General features: G+C 38.6%; 1 protein-coding gene across 1 annotated transcript in view; it reads right to left on the bottom strand.

Moving 5' to 3' along the window:
* The window catches only part of LOC130929916 (uncharacterized), a 36,243-nt gene that overhangs the window by 1,967 nt on the left and 16,648 nt on the right, over positions 1–17,628 (bottom strand). Inside the window, exons 7-18 of the mRNA XM_057857538.1 lie at positions 16,871–17,085; positions 16,679–16,787; positions 10,000–10,206; positions 9,546–9,603; positions 8,947–9,131; positions 5,566–5,971; positions 5,364–5,467; positions 5,141–5,295; positions 1,844–2,012; positions 1,653–1,773; positions 1,234–1,328; positions 923–1,137 (exon numbers count right to left, since the gene is read on the bottom strand). Of these exons, the coding sequence (XP_057713521.1) occupies positions 923–1,137; positions 1,234–1,328; positions 1,653–1,773; positions 1,844–2,012; positions 5,141–5,295; positions 5,364–5,467; positions 5,566–5,971; positions 8,947–9,131; positions 9,546–9,603; positions 10,000–10,206; positions 16,679–16,787; positions 16,871–17,085 (2,039 nt within the window). The remainder of the gene's footprint in view (positions 1–922; positions 1,138–1,233; positions 1,329–1,652; positions 1,774–1,843; positions 2,013–5,140; positions 5,296–5,363; positions 5,468–5,565; positions 5,972–8,946; positions 9,132–9,545; positions 9,604–9,999; positions 10,207–16,678; positions 16,788–16,870; positions 17,086–17,628) is intronic.

The following is a 17,628-nucleotide window of genomic DNA, read 5'->3' as shown; positions in this document are numbered from 1 at the left end:
CAGAATATGAAATGAAAATGAATTATTGTGAGCTCTCAATCTGTCCAAGTGGATTAGAATATACCTCAGCTCAACTTTATTCATTTATAACAGAAGTGCCCAATTCATTCATTGCAGGGGCCAGTTAATTTGGTTAGTATTTATTCAGCTCAATCAAATGTTTCTGAGTAACATCAACAACATCAACATAAAAACAATGTGAAGCCTCAGAAAACCGCTTTCCAGCCTCACGATAGCCAATGCATCGTTCACATGCACTTTGGAATGGCTTCAATGCGTCGTTGTGTCGCAAAGCTGAGGACTGCACAGAAAAGTGCATGCTGTCTACAGTAAAACATGATGATGGCAGTGTCCTTATATGGGGCTGCATGAATGATATGGGAGTTGAGGAGCTTCATTTAATCAATGGAATCATAAATTCTGAGATTTACAGTTGTATTTTAAAAGAGAAGATGCTACCATTACTCCATGCCCTTGGTCGTTGTTCATTTACCGAACATGACAACAACCCCAAGCACACAGCCAACAACACGGTGGCATTTCAGAAAAACAGGGTGTCATATCCCTGCTATGTGGTATGATGTGTGTTTACTGTAACTTGCAACTGCTCTGTCATTTCTGAAGAAGAGAGAGAAAGTTGGCGGCGCGGTTCATCTGCAGCGGCCCGATGCTCACTCATCAAACGTAATTTCGTTGTCATGTCTGTCTCAATGACTATTAAAGCTCTGTATTCCTGTACGTTGCTTAAAATCTTACTTTCCGATAAGGGTGTACTGTGTTTTCTTTATAGCCTATATACATATATATTTTTTAAAGATGTTGTATTTAATTGCATGACACATACAGGACAGTGTTGAGGCCATCAATATCCATCAATTTGTACAGATTATTTTGTTGTTAATCAGAACAATTTCTACCTTACCTTGATTAAACACGAGAATCAGCATACACAAGAAACCCCCAACCAGATTCGTTGAAATGAAAGATACTCTTCTCCCCAGTGCTTCCAACTGCCAGATGCATAGCAGGTGACCTGGTATTTCAGTCAGTCCAAATATAAGCTGTGTTAGGAATATGTCCAAACCAAAATTCCCCACATTGAATGAAATGCAGTAGTACGCAACATTTAATGAGAACCTGAATAGAACAACAAGAAATTATTAGCACAAAGACATACATACAATTATTGACATTTTATTGGTATGACATTAACACTTGTGTGATTTGACTTACCATGAAAAAATTATGACAAAGAAATACTTCCGAAGAACAGGTGATTGGACGATAGTTAAAATGCTGCTCTTTTTCTCTGTTTGTTTTATAGCAATCTACAATGCACACAAACATATTGTTCTCATAATGTTAGCAAGTCATCAGTCCAACACATTTTTGTCTGTAATGCCACAAAACTTGCTCATTTTCATCTTTTTAAAAATTTCTGTTGTTCTTTTAACCAGCTGTCGCAAACAACACTCCTCAAAATATGAAATTATATGAACATACAAGGTCAATAACAAAAAAATATTTGAAATCAAATTAAATAATATGGATCTACTCAACAACGCAATTAATTTATAATTATTATAACCAATCTTGGTACGCTACCTTTAATTTAGATTGCAGAAGAAGATTAGCGATTGTCATAGCAGTACCTTTTCCAGGAGGGTGTCTGAAAATCTGCGTTTATTGATGGCAGCCACCTTTACAAGCAATTCTTTAGCCTCTTCTGTCCTTCCTCTTTCCAACAACCACCTGGCTGACTCTGGAACGAACCTAAATGTAACATGAGAATAATGTATTATTAGAATAAATTTAAATGTATCATGAAATTATTCATACTCACCATATATAAATAACAATTGCTGTAAGCAGAGCTGCAGTTATAAACTGAGCAACTCTCCAGTCTCTGACAGCATAGATAAGACCTGCAAGGACAGCCTGTCCAATTGCACCGCATAGTTGGGTCACACATGCTCCCCATGACCTTTTAGATACACCAATCCACTCAGTGGCTGTCAGGACAGAGAAACAAAAAGGTTGTCTAATTTGAAACAGATCATCATTGGAAAACTAGTGAATATGAGATGTTTTTAAAAGGGTGTAATATAATTTCAATATAATATTGTATCTAATTTCATATATAGTAATTGCCCATGACATACCTGACATATCTGTCAACTGTGAAATAGGGCCAATTTGGGCGACAGTTGATACATTATTAGATGCAAATCATGTTTGGATTGTACAATATTGTACAGAACAGTATTGTTGTATTTTAATGAGTATTTGATAAGAATACGTCAAATTTATATGATGACAAATGTTTCATAAATCTGCAATTTTATATGGGGATGCAGTGAAGACCATTTGGATGATGCAGAGGAGTAATGGGAGCAGGTTTTGTAGTCAGATGAGATAAGATAGAGCTTTTTGGTCATAATTCCACTAACCGTGTTTGGAGGAAGAACAAGGATGAGTACTATCTAAAGAACACCATCCCTACTGTGAAACATGTGGATGGTAGCATAAGGTTTTGGGGGTGTTTTTCTGTGCATGGACAGGAAGAGTGCATTGTATTAAAGAGAGGATGACTGGGGTATTGTGAGATTTTGGGGAACAACCTCCTTCCTTCAGTCAGAGCATTGAAAATGGGTCGTGCCTAAGTCTTCCAACATGGCAATGACCCCAAGCACACAGCCAGGAAAAACCAAGGAGTGGCTCCGTAAGAAGCATAACACGGTTCTAGCATGTCCTATCCGGTCTCCAGACCTAAACCCAATAGAAAACCTTTGAAGGGAGCCCAAAGTCGGTGTTTCTCAATGACAGCCCAGAACCCTGTCTGATGGGTGTGCCAAGATCCCTGCTGCAGAGTGTGCAAACCTGGTGATAAACTACAGGAAAGGTTTGACCTCTGTAATTGCAAACAAAGGCTACTGTAACAAATATTAACATTCGTTTTCTCAGGTGTTCAAATACTTACAGTATTTGCAGTTGTATCACATAAATAAATCATTTTAAAAAATCATACATTGGGATTTATGGATTTTTCTTTTTAGATTATCTCTCTCACAGTGGACATGCACCTACGATGACAATTTCAGACCCCTCCATGATTTCTAAGTGGGAGAACTTGCAAAATAGCAGAGTGTTCAAATACTTATTTTCTTCACTGTATGTGCCACAGGGTGGCATGATGGAAGAATGGGTACAACGTCTACTTTCTGAGATCAAGGGTTCAATCTCCGGCTCCGGCCTTCCTGTGTTGAGTTCGCATGTTTGCATGTGCTTCTTCTTGTTCATAAATTACTATATATGGCACCCCAGAATATACTATCACCCAACCAGGTCGCTCAGATGTTTAGATATGGGCCTTCTAAATGTGCCTAAAGTCAAATACGGTACAAATCAAGTTAAGGTACTGTACATTTAGCCACTATGGGGCTGTTCTGTGGAATTAGTTACTAATTCACCTGAGGTTGGTAGATAATTTGAATTCTTATAAGAATGGTCTAAAACAGACAAACAGTAATATTTGAGAAGCGAAAAAAGTTACGGAAGGAGTTATGAAAGGTGCAATAATTATTCAAACAAAACATCTGCATACATTTGGGCACCCATGTTGTTTCTTGATTTGTAAACCTATAGCACTAGTTTTTGGAACCCCCGGAGACCAGGGGATGTCCACCTCACCAGCAAGGAACAGCAACCCCCCCCCCCTCCCCCATCCCACCCCCGGGCCAGGAGGGATGCGTGTGTTTGGGATCATTGTCATGCTGAAAGACCCAGCCACGTCTCATCTTCAATGCCCTTGCTGATGGAAGGAGATTTTCACTCAAAATCTCTCGATACATGGCCCCATTCATTCTTTTCTTTACACAGATCGTCGTCCTGGTCCCTTTGCAGAAAAACAGCCCAAAAGCATGAGGTTTCCACCCCCAGGCTTCACAGTGGGTATGGTGTTCTTCGGATGCAATTCATTATTCTTTCTCCTCCAAACACGAGAACCTGTGTTTCTACCAAAAAGTTCTATTTTGGTTTCATCTGACCATAACACATTCTCCCAGTCCTCTTCTGGATCATCCAAATGCTCTCTAGCAAACCGCAGACGGGCCTGGATGTGTACTTTCTTCACCAGGAAGACACGTCTGGCAGTGCAGGATTTGAGTCCCTGGCGGCACATTGTGTTACTGATAGTAGCCTTTGTTACTGTGGTCCCAGCTCTCTGTAGGTCATTCACTAGGTCCCCCCGTGTGGTTCTGGGATTTTTGCTCACCGTTCTTGTTATCATTTTGACGCCACGGGGTGAGATCTTGCATGGAGCCCCAGATGGAGGGAGATTATCAGTGATCTTGTATGTCGTCCATTTTTCAACAATCGCTCCCACAGTTGATTTCTTTACACCAAGCGTTATACCTATTGCAGATTCAGTCTTCCCAGCCTGGTGCAGGTCTACAATTTTGTCTCTGCTGTCCTTTGACAGTTCTTTGGTCTTGGCCATAGTGGAGTTTGGAGTGTGACTGACTGAGATTGTGGACAGGTGTCTTTTATACCGATAATAAGTTAAAACAGGTGCCAATAATACAGGTAACGAGTGGAACCTCGTTAGACCTCGTTAGAAGAAGTTAGACCTCTTTGACAGCCAGAAATCTTGCTTGTTCGTAGGTGACCAAATCCTTATTTTCCACTCTAATTTGGAAATACATTCTTTAAAAATCAAACAATGTGATTTTCTGTTTTTTTTCCCCACATTCTGTCTCTCATGGTTGAGGTTTACCCATGTTGAAAATCATAGGCCTCGCTAATCTTTTCAAGTAGGAGAACTTGCACAATTGGTGGTTGACTAAATACTTATTTGCCCCGCTGTATAACAAGAGATTTATAAATAAAAATATTGCAGTGAGGGCCTAACTGCCTACTCCCCTGCTGCCATTGCTAGATCTATGTTGTTAAAGCAAATTACAAAACCATGTACTTTCCGTTTAATCAACGTCACGCATTAATCGTCATTGGGAAGTGGCAAAATTGAAGCGCTCACTAATCGACTGGGTGGTTCAACCCGTGATCTGATGAACCCATCACATTGTGTTGATTTAACTAATGTAATATCTAATTAGGATTAGTTAAAATAACAAAACTTTACCCAATATAATGCCATTGAGGCGAAAACCTCCATAGCCAAGACCCATCAAAAACTGGGATAGCAAGTACAGGAAAAAGTTGGGGCACAATGCAGTGATGACTGTAAAAATGATGACCAAAACCAATGGGATTTGAGCTGCTCGTTTTCGACCAAACCTGGAGAAAACGAAACCCATTCAGGATAGAATGCAATTTCATCTGTGATATGGATACTTTTGACTTACGACTCAGCGAAAGGTCCAAATAAGAGACACCCAAGCATAATGCCAGACATCATCACTGTTTGTGCCACTTGCAGTAAATTAGCCCGGTCACATACAAGATCAAACTAGAACAACAATAACAAAAAAACACCAAAAATAATACAATTTGAAATGAAAAAAAAAAGTTTTTGGCAAATGTGTCAGAACAACAATTTTTACTTACATCTGTGACTATTGTGGCTGTATAAAGAGAACGGTCATAGACCCAACCATTCTGGCACGCCGTTGTCTCATTGAGTCCGTGCTCCCTGATGGTTTCAATGTCCCAGTCAACTGGCACAAACATGTGACACCGGCTGAAAGAACCATCGCGCTCTCGAGGAACGGTCAAGTTCAGCTGTTCGTCTAAAGTCAGGTTTGCATTTACCTTGAGGATCCAGTCTGTGTTGCAATGTCGCTCTGGGTCGGACTGAAAAAAAAATACGCAGGCAAACAAAAAACCTAAAATAATATTTGGGAAGCTGAGTGCACAGATAATGAGCTTCTGGAATGTTCCGAATTCTCCAATGCTAATAAGTATATCCCCGAAAGTGGCCATGTTCAAGAAGTGTTCTCGGCTAACATACTGACTTAAATTTCACAAGAGGCCTACACAAATGATTTGACCAGATTTCAGAACCTGCAGAACTCCTTTCAAATGATCCAAATGTTCTTCAGTAAAACAGATCTCGAAAGTGGCAGCTGATATTTTGCATTGCAGTCTCCACGGCGAGCTACATATGAAAAGGCACCAGGCTACAATACAGTATGTCAATTATTGCTAGGTTACATCACAGAAAGTACTGTTGATTGTTCATTATGTTTTACTGCTTGCTGACATTCTGAGAGCTCATCGGTGTCAACTGCATGATTACATAAGAGTCACAAGAAAATAGAAATAGCTGGGGTAAGAAGTAATAAAGCATAATTACTTGCCTACCTTACCCAAGTAGATTTTCTGCACTCAACGTGAGTTTATATTTTTTGACAACTTTTTACCATTATTCTTTACAATTCTGCTTCTATCTTAAAACAGGTATAATTGCCCCACCACCACCACTACCATACAAAAATGATCAAAACACCAAAGTACAAAATCACCAACAACAAAGTACAAGATCCTTAAATGATTGATAATGTTACGAATAATTTATTACAGTGACGATAATTGTTTACAAATTTGGCTAAAGGTACTTAGACCCTCCAAAGGTATAAAAGAATTTATCAGTGACTCAATAGTCAATACAGTTTATTGTCATATGGACAGCAAAACAAATAGTTGTATTACGGAATGCATAGCATTTCTTTTGTATGTATGTAAATAATTTCATCCATGACTGTACAAGGTGAAGGTTTGTTTACATTGACAGCATATTATCTACTGCAAATGAAATTTCCTAGGGAATTCATATGGTTTAAAGATTTTTCCCTATTTGGTAATTTTCCTTGTCAAGAGTAGGTGGGTGTCATATGTACTGTATACGTACTATATACGTACTACAGTGATCCCTCATTTTTTGCCGTTAATGGGAACCAGAACCCGCTGCGATAAGTGGAAAAAACGCGAATTAGCGCACCTCCACCAATTTTTTTTTTGTATGTGTTCAATGTATTTATTCAGATTTAACATTAAAAAGAGATACATATAAGACGTTTTTTCATATTTTTCTCTAAAAGTACTGTATGTATGTGTATGTATTTTTTTTAAATAAATGTTTTTTAAGCACTTCAAATGTAATACAGTAATTATGAAAAGTTGTAAACATGTTAGTGTCCCTCTGAATTATTCTTAAGCAAGAATAAAGTAGTAGAAAAATGCTTGGCTTTATTAAATGCTTCATTCCACTCAAATCCGCTCAAGCTGCTTACGTACAATTAGTTGCCACAGCAACTGTTTAACAAGTTAAACGATGACTGACGCATGCGGCACTTTGAAGTTTGTGTCTATGGCAACATCAAACTGAAACATCTGTCAATCACCGTTAACTTTAAAAAGCAACTCCAGTACACGTGCACTGCCTGATGAACAAAGAGCAAGGAGAGGGAAGGAGGTAGAGTGAGACTCGGCTCGGAACAGATCATCGGTATTTTCTTTTTTTTACTTGAAAAAAAAATCCGCAATGGACTTTGGGCACAAGTTTGAAGCCCGAAGTAGCGAGGAATCACTGTATATATAAATATACAGTACATATACTGTACATCTACACATACCCTAATTTTTCCACTATAAGGCGCACCTGACTATAAGCCGCAGCCCACCAAATTTGGCACGAAAACGCCATGTGTTCATAGATAAGCCGCACTTGACTATAAGCCGCAGCTGTCCTCACTGTATCATGGGATATTTACACCAAAAGATATTAACCGGTACAACCTTATTTGACAGCGGCATCATACGACCAACTGTAATAAGACCAAATAAACCATCAACAAACTTTGAACCAATTAGTGCACAGCATAATTGCTTCAAGAAGCTTCATTTGGCCATCACTTTACCCTTGGGGGAGACAGTCAACCTCTGCATCCACCTGCTGTTGACTGTTGTCATCCAACATGCCTCTTAGCATGCATTGCAGCGCTACAGATGTAAATAACAATCAAAAATCATGTTCTGTGCTAAACATTCTTCAGTTACTGTTCCAATTGTTTCATCAATTGCTAGTTATGGTATTTGCTAACACTTTATTTGACAGTGGTGCCATAAGACTGTCATTACACAATCATAATTATGACATGTCTCTGTCCTGAGCATTTATAATTGGTTATAACAGATGTCATTAAGTGTTATCCGGCAAATGATCTCACTTTTGAATGGATGCAAAAGATCCAAGATGGACAAAATTGAGTTAGTGACATAATTTGCCAAATGACACTTAATGACATAAGCATTCAGTAATGTCCATGACAGTGTCATGTCATAATTTTGATTATCTTATGACAGTCTTATGACTCCGCTGTCAAATAAAGTGTTACCTAAAAAAATCAACAAATAAGCCGCACTGGACTATAAGCCACAGGTATCAAAATGAAGAAAAAAAGTAGCGGCTTATAGTCCAAAAATTACGGTACATATTCATATACTGGACTTAAAAGACAGTACAGAGGCACTAATCATGGCAGCATAGAGAAAGTCTTGAGCACTAGAGCAATAGAGGGCAGAGGGCCAGATATAACACACCAAGCAGGATCCCAGGTGCAGGCATTCAAAGAGGCCCCTGAAACAGCCCAATACATAATACCAGGGTGTAGAATACTGGCAGGAAAAGAATACATGGAACACCATAACCAACTAGCCGGTATAGTGTCCAGAAACATCTGTGCAAAGTATGGACTCAAAACCCCTAGATCACAATGGTAAACACCTCCCAAGGTGAGAGGGCTAAGATCCTGTGGGAATTACGGATACAGACTGATAAAATGGTCGTGGCCAACCAATCAGACATCGTGATCATGGATGAACCAGCAGAGGACAGCCGTTGTGATCGATGTAACTTTCCCAAAGATGACAATATCAGGAAAAAGGAACACAAAAAAACTAGGGAAATAGCAAAGGCTCAGGGAAGACCTGGAGCGAGCCTGGAAGGTGAAAGCAACAGTGGTGCCTGTGGTCATAGGAGCACTGGGGGCTGTGTCCCCCACACTTGAGAACTGGTTCCAGCAGATACCTGGACAAACATCAGACATCTCCGTCCAGAAGAGCCATTCATAGGAAAAGCAAAGATACTGCGCAGGACCCTCAAGCTCCCAGGCCTATCGTAAAGGACCCGAGCTTGACATGAACAGCGACCCACCCAATCGGGGAAGATGGGGGGAGGGAGAGGGAACTTCTTAAATAATATATTATAAAATTCAATTAATGTAGGTATTTAATATTATCATTAGATACAACACTTGGCTTTACAATGTTCCTTACATAATTTTGATGCATGAGGTGACACTATGACAAACACATCTCAGTTATGTTTTTATTCACACTTTACCTAGTTGGCAAGTGTTTTATACTAGGAGATGGATGGAAGATGGAAGAACTCATTGAAGTGAGCATGAAAATATTCATTTAATCAATGAGAGCACGGGATTATCCATATGTAATTATTTACTCAGTTATTGTAACCTTGCAGAGACACAACTAAGTACTGTATACAGCATTTAAAGTCTGGTGGCTTTTCTTCTCATTTGCTGGGTCTTCCTTAAGTCAGTTCCTGCCTTCTTCATGACATTTCTGTAAGGACAAAGAAAAAACATCAATTTGCTTAAAACAATAATTGGATCACTTTGACACACAATTTTACTTTAAATACGGTAGGACTAATATTATGAAATGGGTTCCCTTTTTCAGGAAAAAAAAGAATAACCTTGATAATGACCATTTGAAAACCAATGCAGCAAACAGTTAAATGAAAAACACTGCTAATTGTCATCATTATGCCATTGCTTGTTGTTTATTCCATTTGTAGAATCCAAATGCATGAGAAATACTTTGTTTCTCAGACTGGTATATTTTTCGACCTACCTACAGTTTAGCAGGAGACCATTTTAGAATTCATGTCTACAAACAAACTAACAAAACATTTAAATTCATGTTGTCGCATGACAACAATTCATTTAGGTGGCTTACCTATTGCCCTGCACCTCACTGGTAGAATCGGGCAGTTCTTTTCTCCGGGTTTCAGGAAGAAGGAAAACTAGAGCTGCGCTGAACACTGTAAGGGTGCTGAAAATGATGATGGGTATAGATCTGTGGTATATGGCCAACATGTTGACCAATGGAGCCAGCAGTCCAGCACCTCTCATTGCTATGGCCCCAAAGCCAACAGCGGTTTGCCTGAGGAGAAGAAAAGTTAAACCATCTTTCTGTCTGTTTCATATATTTTTCAAACTTAGAGTTTGTTAATTGGCCAATTCAAATAATTAATGGTAACACAAAGGTTTGTCGGTGTATCTTTTCAATCAAATATTGTTTACCATCCATTAACTTCTGCTCTTTTCTGAGTTCTTTAACTCATTTACCACCAAAGACATATTCATATGTTTTTTTATTTTTTTGGGAAAACAACCAAAGACCAGTGGCGGTTCCTGGCATATGCGGGTTTATTATCTATTTATTTTTTAATATTATATTTTAAACACAGTCAATAATCTCAGATTTTTTTCCCAAAATTGTCATTTTCTAAATTTGTATTTACATTTGTAATGGGAAAACAAAAAGGAGACAAACTAGTAAATATAATCTTTATCTATTTTTGTGTATTTTTTAAAATTAAAAAAGAAAATAGTATTCTTTAAAAAAAAAATTAAGCAACACTAGGTAACTTTTCAGTTTTAGTCCATTTTAGCGACCCCGGTGGACAAAAGCAGTAGTTTTCTGTCTTAAGAAAGACTGCGATCTTTTCAATCAAATATTGTTTACCATCCATTAACTTCTGCTCTTTTCTGAGTTCTTTAACTCATTTACCACCAAAGACATATTCATATGTTGTTTTATTTTTTGGGGAAAACAACCAAAGACCAGTGGCGGTTCCTGGCATATGCGGTCTTATTATCTATTTATTTTTTAATATTATATTTTAAACACAGTCAATAATCTCAGATTTTTTCCCAAAATTTTCATTTTCTAAATTTGTATTTACATTTGTAATGAGAAAACAAAAACGAGACAAACTATTAAATATAATCTTTATCTATTTTTGTGTATTTTTTAAAATTTAAAAAAAAAAAAAAGTATTCTTTTAATTTTTTAAAACAACACTTGGTAACTTTTCAGTTTTGGTCCAATTTAGCGGCCCCGGTGGACAAAAGCGGTAGTTTTCTGCCTAAAGAAAGACTGTGATTCCCATGAGGACCAGCACCGCATAGTGTCATAAAATCATGATCTCCCTGTCACCTGCAGATGGATTAAACCACATTTCTGTTTCCAGAAGCTGCGTGAAGGATGAATAATAATAAAATATTGAATCCAGTTGTGGCTAAACAATAACATCTGATGTTTAGCAACCGTTTGGCTTATTATGGCTAACCCCCCCATCACCCCCAAAACCGACCCCAGCCCACCCGAACTTGTATGCGTTGACGGGGTCATGCCAGCAAGTGAAAGCCTGGCCAATGTTTATTCTTGAATATTCTGGTATCCTCCGTTTTTTTCTCCTCCTTGGACAAAACTTTTTGTCTCTTTTGTGGCTCTGCCATCCATCTTTGCAGAATTTGCGCAAAAGTGTTCGCATCGACTTCCATCTTTATAATGAATGGGGAAAGGGGGAAGTGATGTATGCCGTAACGCAGTCAGTATATTTGTAGTTTTTTTGTGTGGCAGGGTTCCCGCCAACCTCCTCAGAGTTAAAAAGTGCTGGTGAAAGCGATAGAGACCCACTCAAGATATAAAAGAGGTTCCATTCAACTAGTCAGTCAACATAGTATGAAAATATTTTATAAATGTTGAAAAGTTACAGAATGTTGCTTTAAGTGTTAAGAAAATGTTGATTTTAACAAAAAAGGAAGGGGGTGTAAATATCTGGTTTCTGTAATACTCAATATTTCGTTGAAGATTGCAAAAAAATTGTATTTAAATTTAATTCTAGCTAGAATAATTAAGTCAATGTGTATCATTCACTTTTGTAGGCCACACAAAATGATGTGGAGAGTGGGATATTGTCCCCAAGCATTTTAGACCTGTAACTTAAGCGCAGCGAGTCAATGCAATTTTCCAACAATATAAAGTGACTGATAGCGCAGCAATTATACATTGCCTTGCAAAAGTATTCGGCCCCCTTGAACCTTGCAACCTTTCGCCACATTTCAGGCTTCAAACATAAAGATATAAAATTTTAATTTTTTGTCAAGAATCAACAACAAGTGGGACACAATCGTGAAGTGGAACAACATTTATTGGATAATTTAAACTTTTTTAACAAATAAAAAACTGAAAAGTGGGGCGTGCAATATTATTCGGCCCCCTTGCGTTAATACTTTGTAGCGCCACCTTTTGCTCCAATTACAGCTGCAAGTCGCTTGGGGTATGTTTCTATCAGTTTTGCACATCGAGAGACTGACATTCTTGCCCATTCTTCCTTGCAAAACAGCTCGAGCTCAGTGAGGTTGGATGGAGAGTGTTTGTGAACAGCAGTCTTCAGCTCTTTCCACAGATTCTCGATTGGATTCAGGTCTGGACTTTGACTTGGCCATTCTAACTCCTGGATACGTTTATTTTTGAACCATTCCATTGTAGATTTGGCTTTTTGTTTTGGATCATTGTCCTGTTGGAAGATAAATCTCCGTCCCAGTCTCAGGTCTTGTGCAGATACCAACAGGTTTTCTTCCAGAATGTTCCTGTATTTGGCTGCATCCATCTTCCCGTCAATTTTAACCATCTTCCCTCTCCCTGCTGAAGAAAAGCAGGCCCAAACCACGATGCTGCCACCACCATGTTTGACAGTGGGGATGGTGTGTTCAGGGTGATGAGCTGTGTTGCTGTGTTGCCAAACATATCGTTTTGCATTGTGGCCAAAAAGTTCAATTTTGGTTTCATCTGACCAGAGCACCTTCCTCCACATGTTTGGTGTGTCTCCCAGGTGGCTTGTGGCAAACTTTAAACGAGACTTTTAATGGATATCTTTGAGAAATGGCTTTCTTCTTGCCACTCTTCCATAAAGGCCAGATTTGTGCAGTGTACGACTGATTGTTGTCCTATGGACAGACTCTCCCACCTCAGCTGTAGATCTCTGCAGTTCATCCAGAGTGATCATGGGCCTCTTGGCTGCATCTCTGATCAGTTTTCTCCTTGTTTGAGAAGAAAGTTTGGAAGGACGGCCGGGTCTTGGTAGATTTGCAGTGATCTGATGCTCCTTCCATTTCAATATGATGGCTTGCACAGTGCTCCTTGAGATGTTTAAAGCTTGGGAAATCTTTTTGTATCCAAATCCGGCTTTAAACTTCTCCACAACAGTATCTCGGACCTGCCTGGTGTGTTCCTTGGTTTTCATAATGCTCTCTGCACTTTAAACAGAACCCTGAGACTATCACAGAGCAGGTGCATTTATACGGAGACTTACACACAGGTGGATTCTATTTATCATCATCGGTCATTTAGGACAACATTGGATCATTCAGAGATCCTCACTGAACTTCTGGAGTGAGTTTGCTGCACTGAAAGTAAAGGGGCCGAATAATATTGCACGTCCCACTTTTCAGTTTTTTATTTGTTAAAAAAGTTTAAATTATCCAATAAATGTTGTTCCACTTCACGATTGTGTCCCACTTGTTGTTGATTCTTGACAAAAAAATTAAATTTCATATCTTTATGTTTGAAGCCTGAAATGTGGCGAAAGGTTGCAAGATTCAAGGGGGCCGAATACTTTTGCAAGGCACTGTAAAGTCTGAAAAATACAGTAAATTGACATGTCAACACGTAGGAACTTAAATTTGGACCCCCCCAAAAAATCACATGATACACATGTTGGGAAGCCGAGTAAACACATATGCACTGTGAAATGAAGATAATTAGACTATTTCAAATATTAATTAGGGCTGTCAAAATTATCGCGTTAACGGGCGTTAATTATTATTTTTTAATTAATCACGTTAAAATATTTGACGCAATTAACGCAGATGTCTCGCTCAGACAGATTTAAATGACAGTACAGTGAAACGCTCACTTGTTGTTATGGAGTTTTGTCGCCCTCTGCTGGCGCTTGGGTGCGACTGATTTTATAGGCTTCAGCACCCATGAGCATTGTGTAAGTAATTATTGACATCAACAATGGCGGGCTACTAGTTTATTTTTTGATTGAAAATTTTACAAATTTTATTAAATCGAGAACATTAAGAGGGGTTTTAATATAAAATTTCTATAACTTGTACCAACATTTTTCTTTTAAGAACTACAGGTCTTTCTATCCATGGATCGCTTTAACAGAATGTTAATAATGTTAATGCCATCTTGTTGATTTATTGTTATAATAAACAAATACAGTCCTTATGTACCGTATGTTGAATGTATATATCCATCTTGTGTCTTATCTTTCCATCCCAACAATAATTTACAGAAAAATATGGCATATTTTATAGATGGTTTGAATTGCGATTAATTGCGATTAATTACGATTAATTAATTTTTAAGCTGTAATTAACTCGATTAAAAATTTTAATCGTTTGACAGCCCTAAAATTAATATAATTTCTTGCCAGTATTAAATGTAAGTCACTGTTTAGGCTAACAGAGAAGGTCTTACGGCTCCAAGTACACACCTAGGTTAAGTTATATTAAATAAATGAGAACGGACAAGTGGTACAGTTCAGCTATAATATTTTTGCCACCATCTAAAATGGAAACAAGGTAAAATATGTACTAAACTAAAGTACACCTACAGCGGGGCAAATAAGTATTTAGTCAACCACCAATTGTGCAAGTTCTCCGACTTGAAAAGATTAGAGAGACCTGTAATTGTCAACATGGGTAAACCTTAACCATGAGAGACAGAATGTGGGGAAAAAAACCAGAAAATCACATTGTTTGATATTTAAAGAATTTATTTCCAAATTAGTGTGGAAAATAAGTATTTGGTCACCTACAAACAAGCAAGATTTCTGGCAGTCAAAGAGGTCTAACTTCTTCTAACGATGTCTAACGAGGCTCCACTCGTTACCTGTATCAATGGCTCTTCTTTTAACTCTTTATCGGTATAAAAGACACCTGTCCACAATCTCGGTCAGTCACACTCCAAAATCCACTATGTCCAAGACCAAAGAACTGTCGAAGGACAGCAGAGACAAAATTGTAGACCTGCACCAGGCTGGGAAGACTGAATCTGCAATAGGTAAAACGCTTGGTGTAAAGAAATCAACCGTGGGAGCAATTATTAGAAAATGGAAGACATACAAAACCAGTGATAATCTCCCTGGATCTGGGGCTCCATGCAAGATCTCACCCTGTGGCGTCAAAATGATAACAAGAACGGTGAGCAAAAATCCTAGAACCACACGGAGGGGACCTAGTGAATGACCTACAGAGAGCTGGGACCAGAGTAACAAAGGCTACTATCAGTAACACAATGTGCTGCCAGGGATTCAAATCCTGCACTGCCAGACATGTCCCCCTGCTGAAGCCAGTACACATCCAGGCCTGTCTGCAGTTCGCTAGAGAGCATTTGTATGATCCAGAAGAGGACTGGAAGAATGTGTTATGGTCAGATGAAACCAAAATAGATATAAATAATTTTTGGTAGAAACACAGGTTCTCGTGTTTGGAGGAGGAAGAATAATGTATTGCATCCAAAGAATACCATACCCACTGTGAAGCATGGGGGTGGAAATATCATGCTTTGGGGCTGTTTTTCTGCAAAGGGACCGGGACGACTGATCTGTGTAAAGGAAAGAATGAATGGGGCCATGTATCGAGAGATTTTGAGTGAAAATCTCCTTCCATTAGCAAGGGCATTGAAGATTAGACGTGGCTGAGTCTTTCAGCATGACAATGATCCCAAACACACAGCCAGGGCAACAAAGGAGTGGCTTCGTTAGAAACATTTCAAGGTCCTGGAGTGGCCTAGCCAGTCTCCAGATCTCAACCCAATAGAAAATCTGTGGAGGGGGTTCAAAATCCGTGTTGCCCAAAGACAGCCCCAAAACATCACTGCTCTAGAGGAATGGGCCAAAATACCAGCAACAGTGTGGGAAAAGCTTGTGAAGAGTTACAGAAAACGTTTGGCCTCTATTATTTCCAACAAAGGGTACATAACAAAGTATTGAGATGAACTTTTGGTATTGACCAAATACTTATTTTCCACCATGATTTGCAAATAAATTCTTTAAAAAAAATCAAACAATGTGATTTTCTGTTTTTTTTTTATACCACATTCTGTCTCTCATGGTTGAGGTTTACCCATGTTGACAATTACAGGCCCCTCTAATATTCAAATTCAATTCAAATTCACTTTATTCATCCCCGAGGAGCAATTAAAAGGCATAACCATCAGCATTGCAGGACAAACACACCAACAACAATATGAAAACATACATAAAGTGCTACAATAAAAATATCAAGTTTCTGTCAAATAAAAAGTGCTCTATGCATGATGTTAAAGTGCTATGTGCATTCAGTCCGCCAGTGGCAGCTGGGACAAGGCGGGGTCATTGTGTGTGTAATATTTTCAAGTGGGAGAACTTGCACAATTAGTGGTTGACTAAATACTTATTTGCCCCACTGTACATCAGTAGTAGATCTAATTATAAAGAGGTCAATAACTTGATACCTGATTATTTAATTCATGAGACATAGAATATACATATCACTGATATTTTTCTTACCTGATTGAAGTGGGAAACAGCTCTTGAGAGTAGACCATGCATACTGAAGTGGCCCCATTTAAAAAGAATTTCCCTACAGTGACAAGAGTTGTAATAGCGATAGCACTCTCTAGAATGAGAGTACATACAGTAAAATCAAACAACTCTGCTCGAAAACAATATCAGTATTCATGTAAGGGATTAGTAAATTACCTTGTGAGAAAGCCAGGGTCAAGAAGCAAACAAACCCACCAGTGAGAAGAGTAAAAATGAGGGTAATTTTTCTCCCCAGCAGTTCCAACACCCAAATGCAGAGGAGATGGACTGGTATTTCCGAAATGCCAAAGATAAATTGAACCAGAAAGATGTCCAAACCAAATTTCCCAACATTGAGAATAAGACAAAAGTAGCCTAGATTTACTGAAAACCTATAGGACAAAATGAACATATGGTGAAGCATTGTCTATCACATGGGTACACGCTTAATACTTTAGCAAAAGTACTTCCCTTCACTGACTGGCCCTTGCTATGTTCATGAAGTCAATAAAACAAATGTTTCCGACTTAAACACTTTCGTAAATAATTCATTCGTATAGACAAGTATCCGAGGTACTTCCGCTTTACTTCCGCATGTCTGCTTGCAACTTCCATTTTAGAATTGCTCCATCCAAAACAACAGTGGAGCTAGAGTAACATTACTCATCAAAATCCCTTACAAAAGACAATTTGGAAATACCGCATCCATCTGCCATCATCACGACAGGGGAGGACAACATGTTCATGACGGCAGGTGTGGAACCAAGCTCATGCCACCACAAACACCGGGTGTTTTTGTAGCCATGTTGCCGCTGTGTTATGGAAGGTATGTTTTCCTATCCGTGCATTTTAATGTGTCTGGTGCTCAAAAAAATACTAAATCTAAAATCTTGCGCATGAAACGACTTGTTGCCTTTAATCTTGTTATTACGATG

Source organism: Corythoichthys intestinalis, chromosome 14 (genome assembly GCF_030265065.1).
Source record: "Corythoichthys intestinalis isolate RoL2023-P3 chromosome 14, ASM3026506v1, whole genome shotgun sequence".
NCBI classification, from domain to species: domain Eukaryota; kingdom Metazoa; phylum Chordata; class Actinopteri; order Syngnathiformes; family Syngnathidae; genus Corythoichthys; species Corythoichthys intestinalis.
The sequence above is the reverse complement of the archived record's forward strand: the minus strand, read 5'-3'. Positions and strand labels throughout refer to the sequence as shown.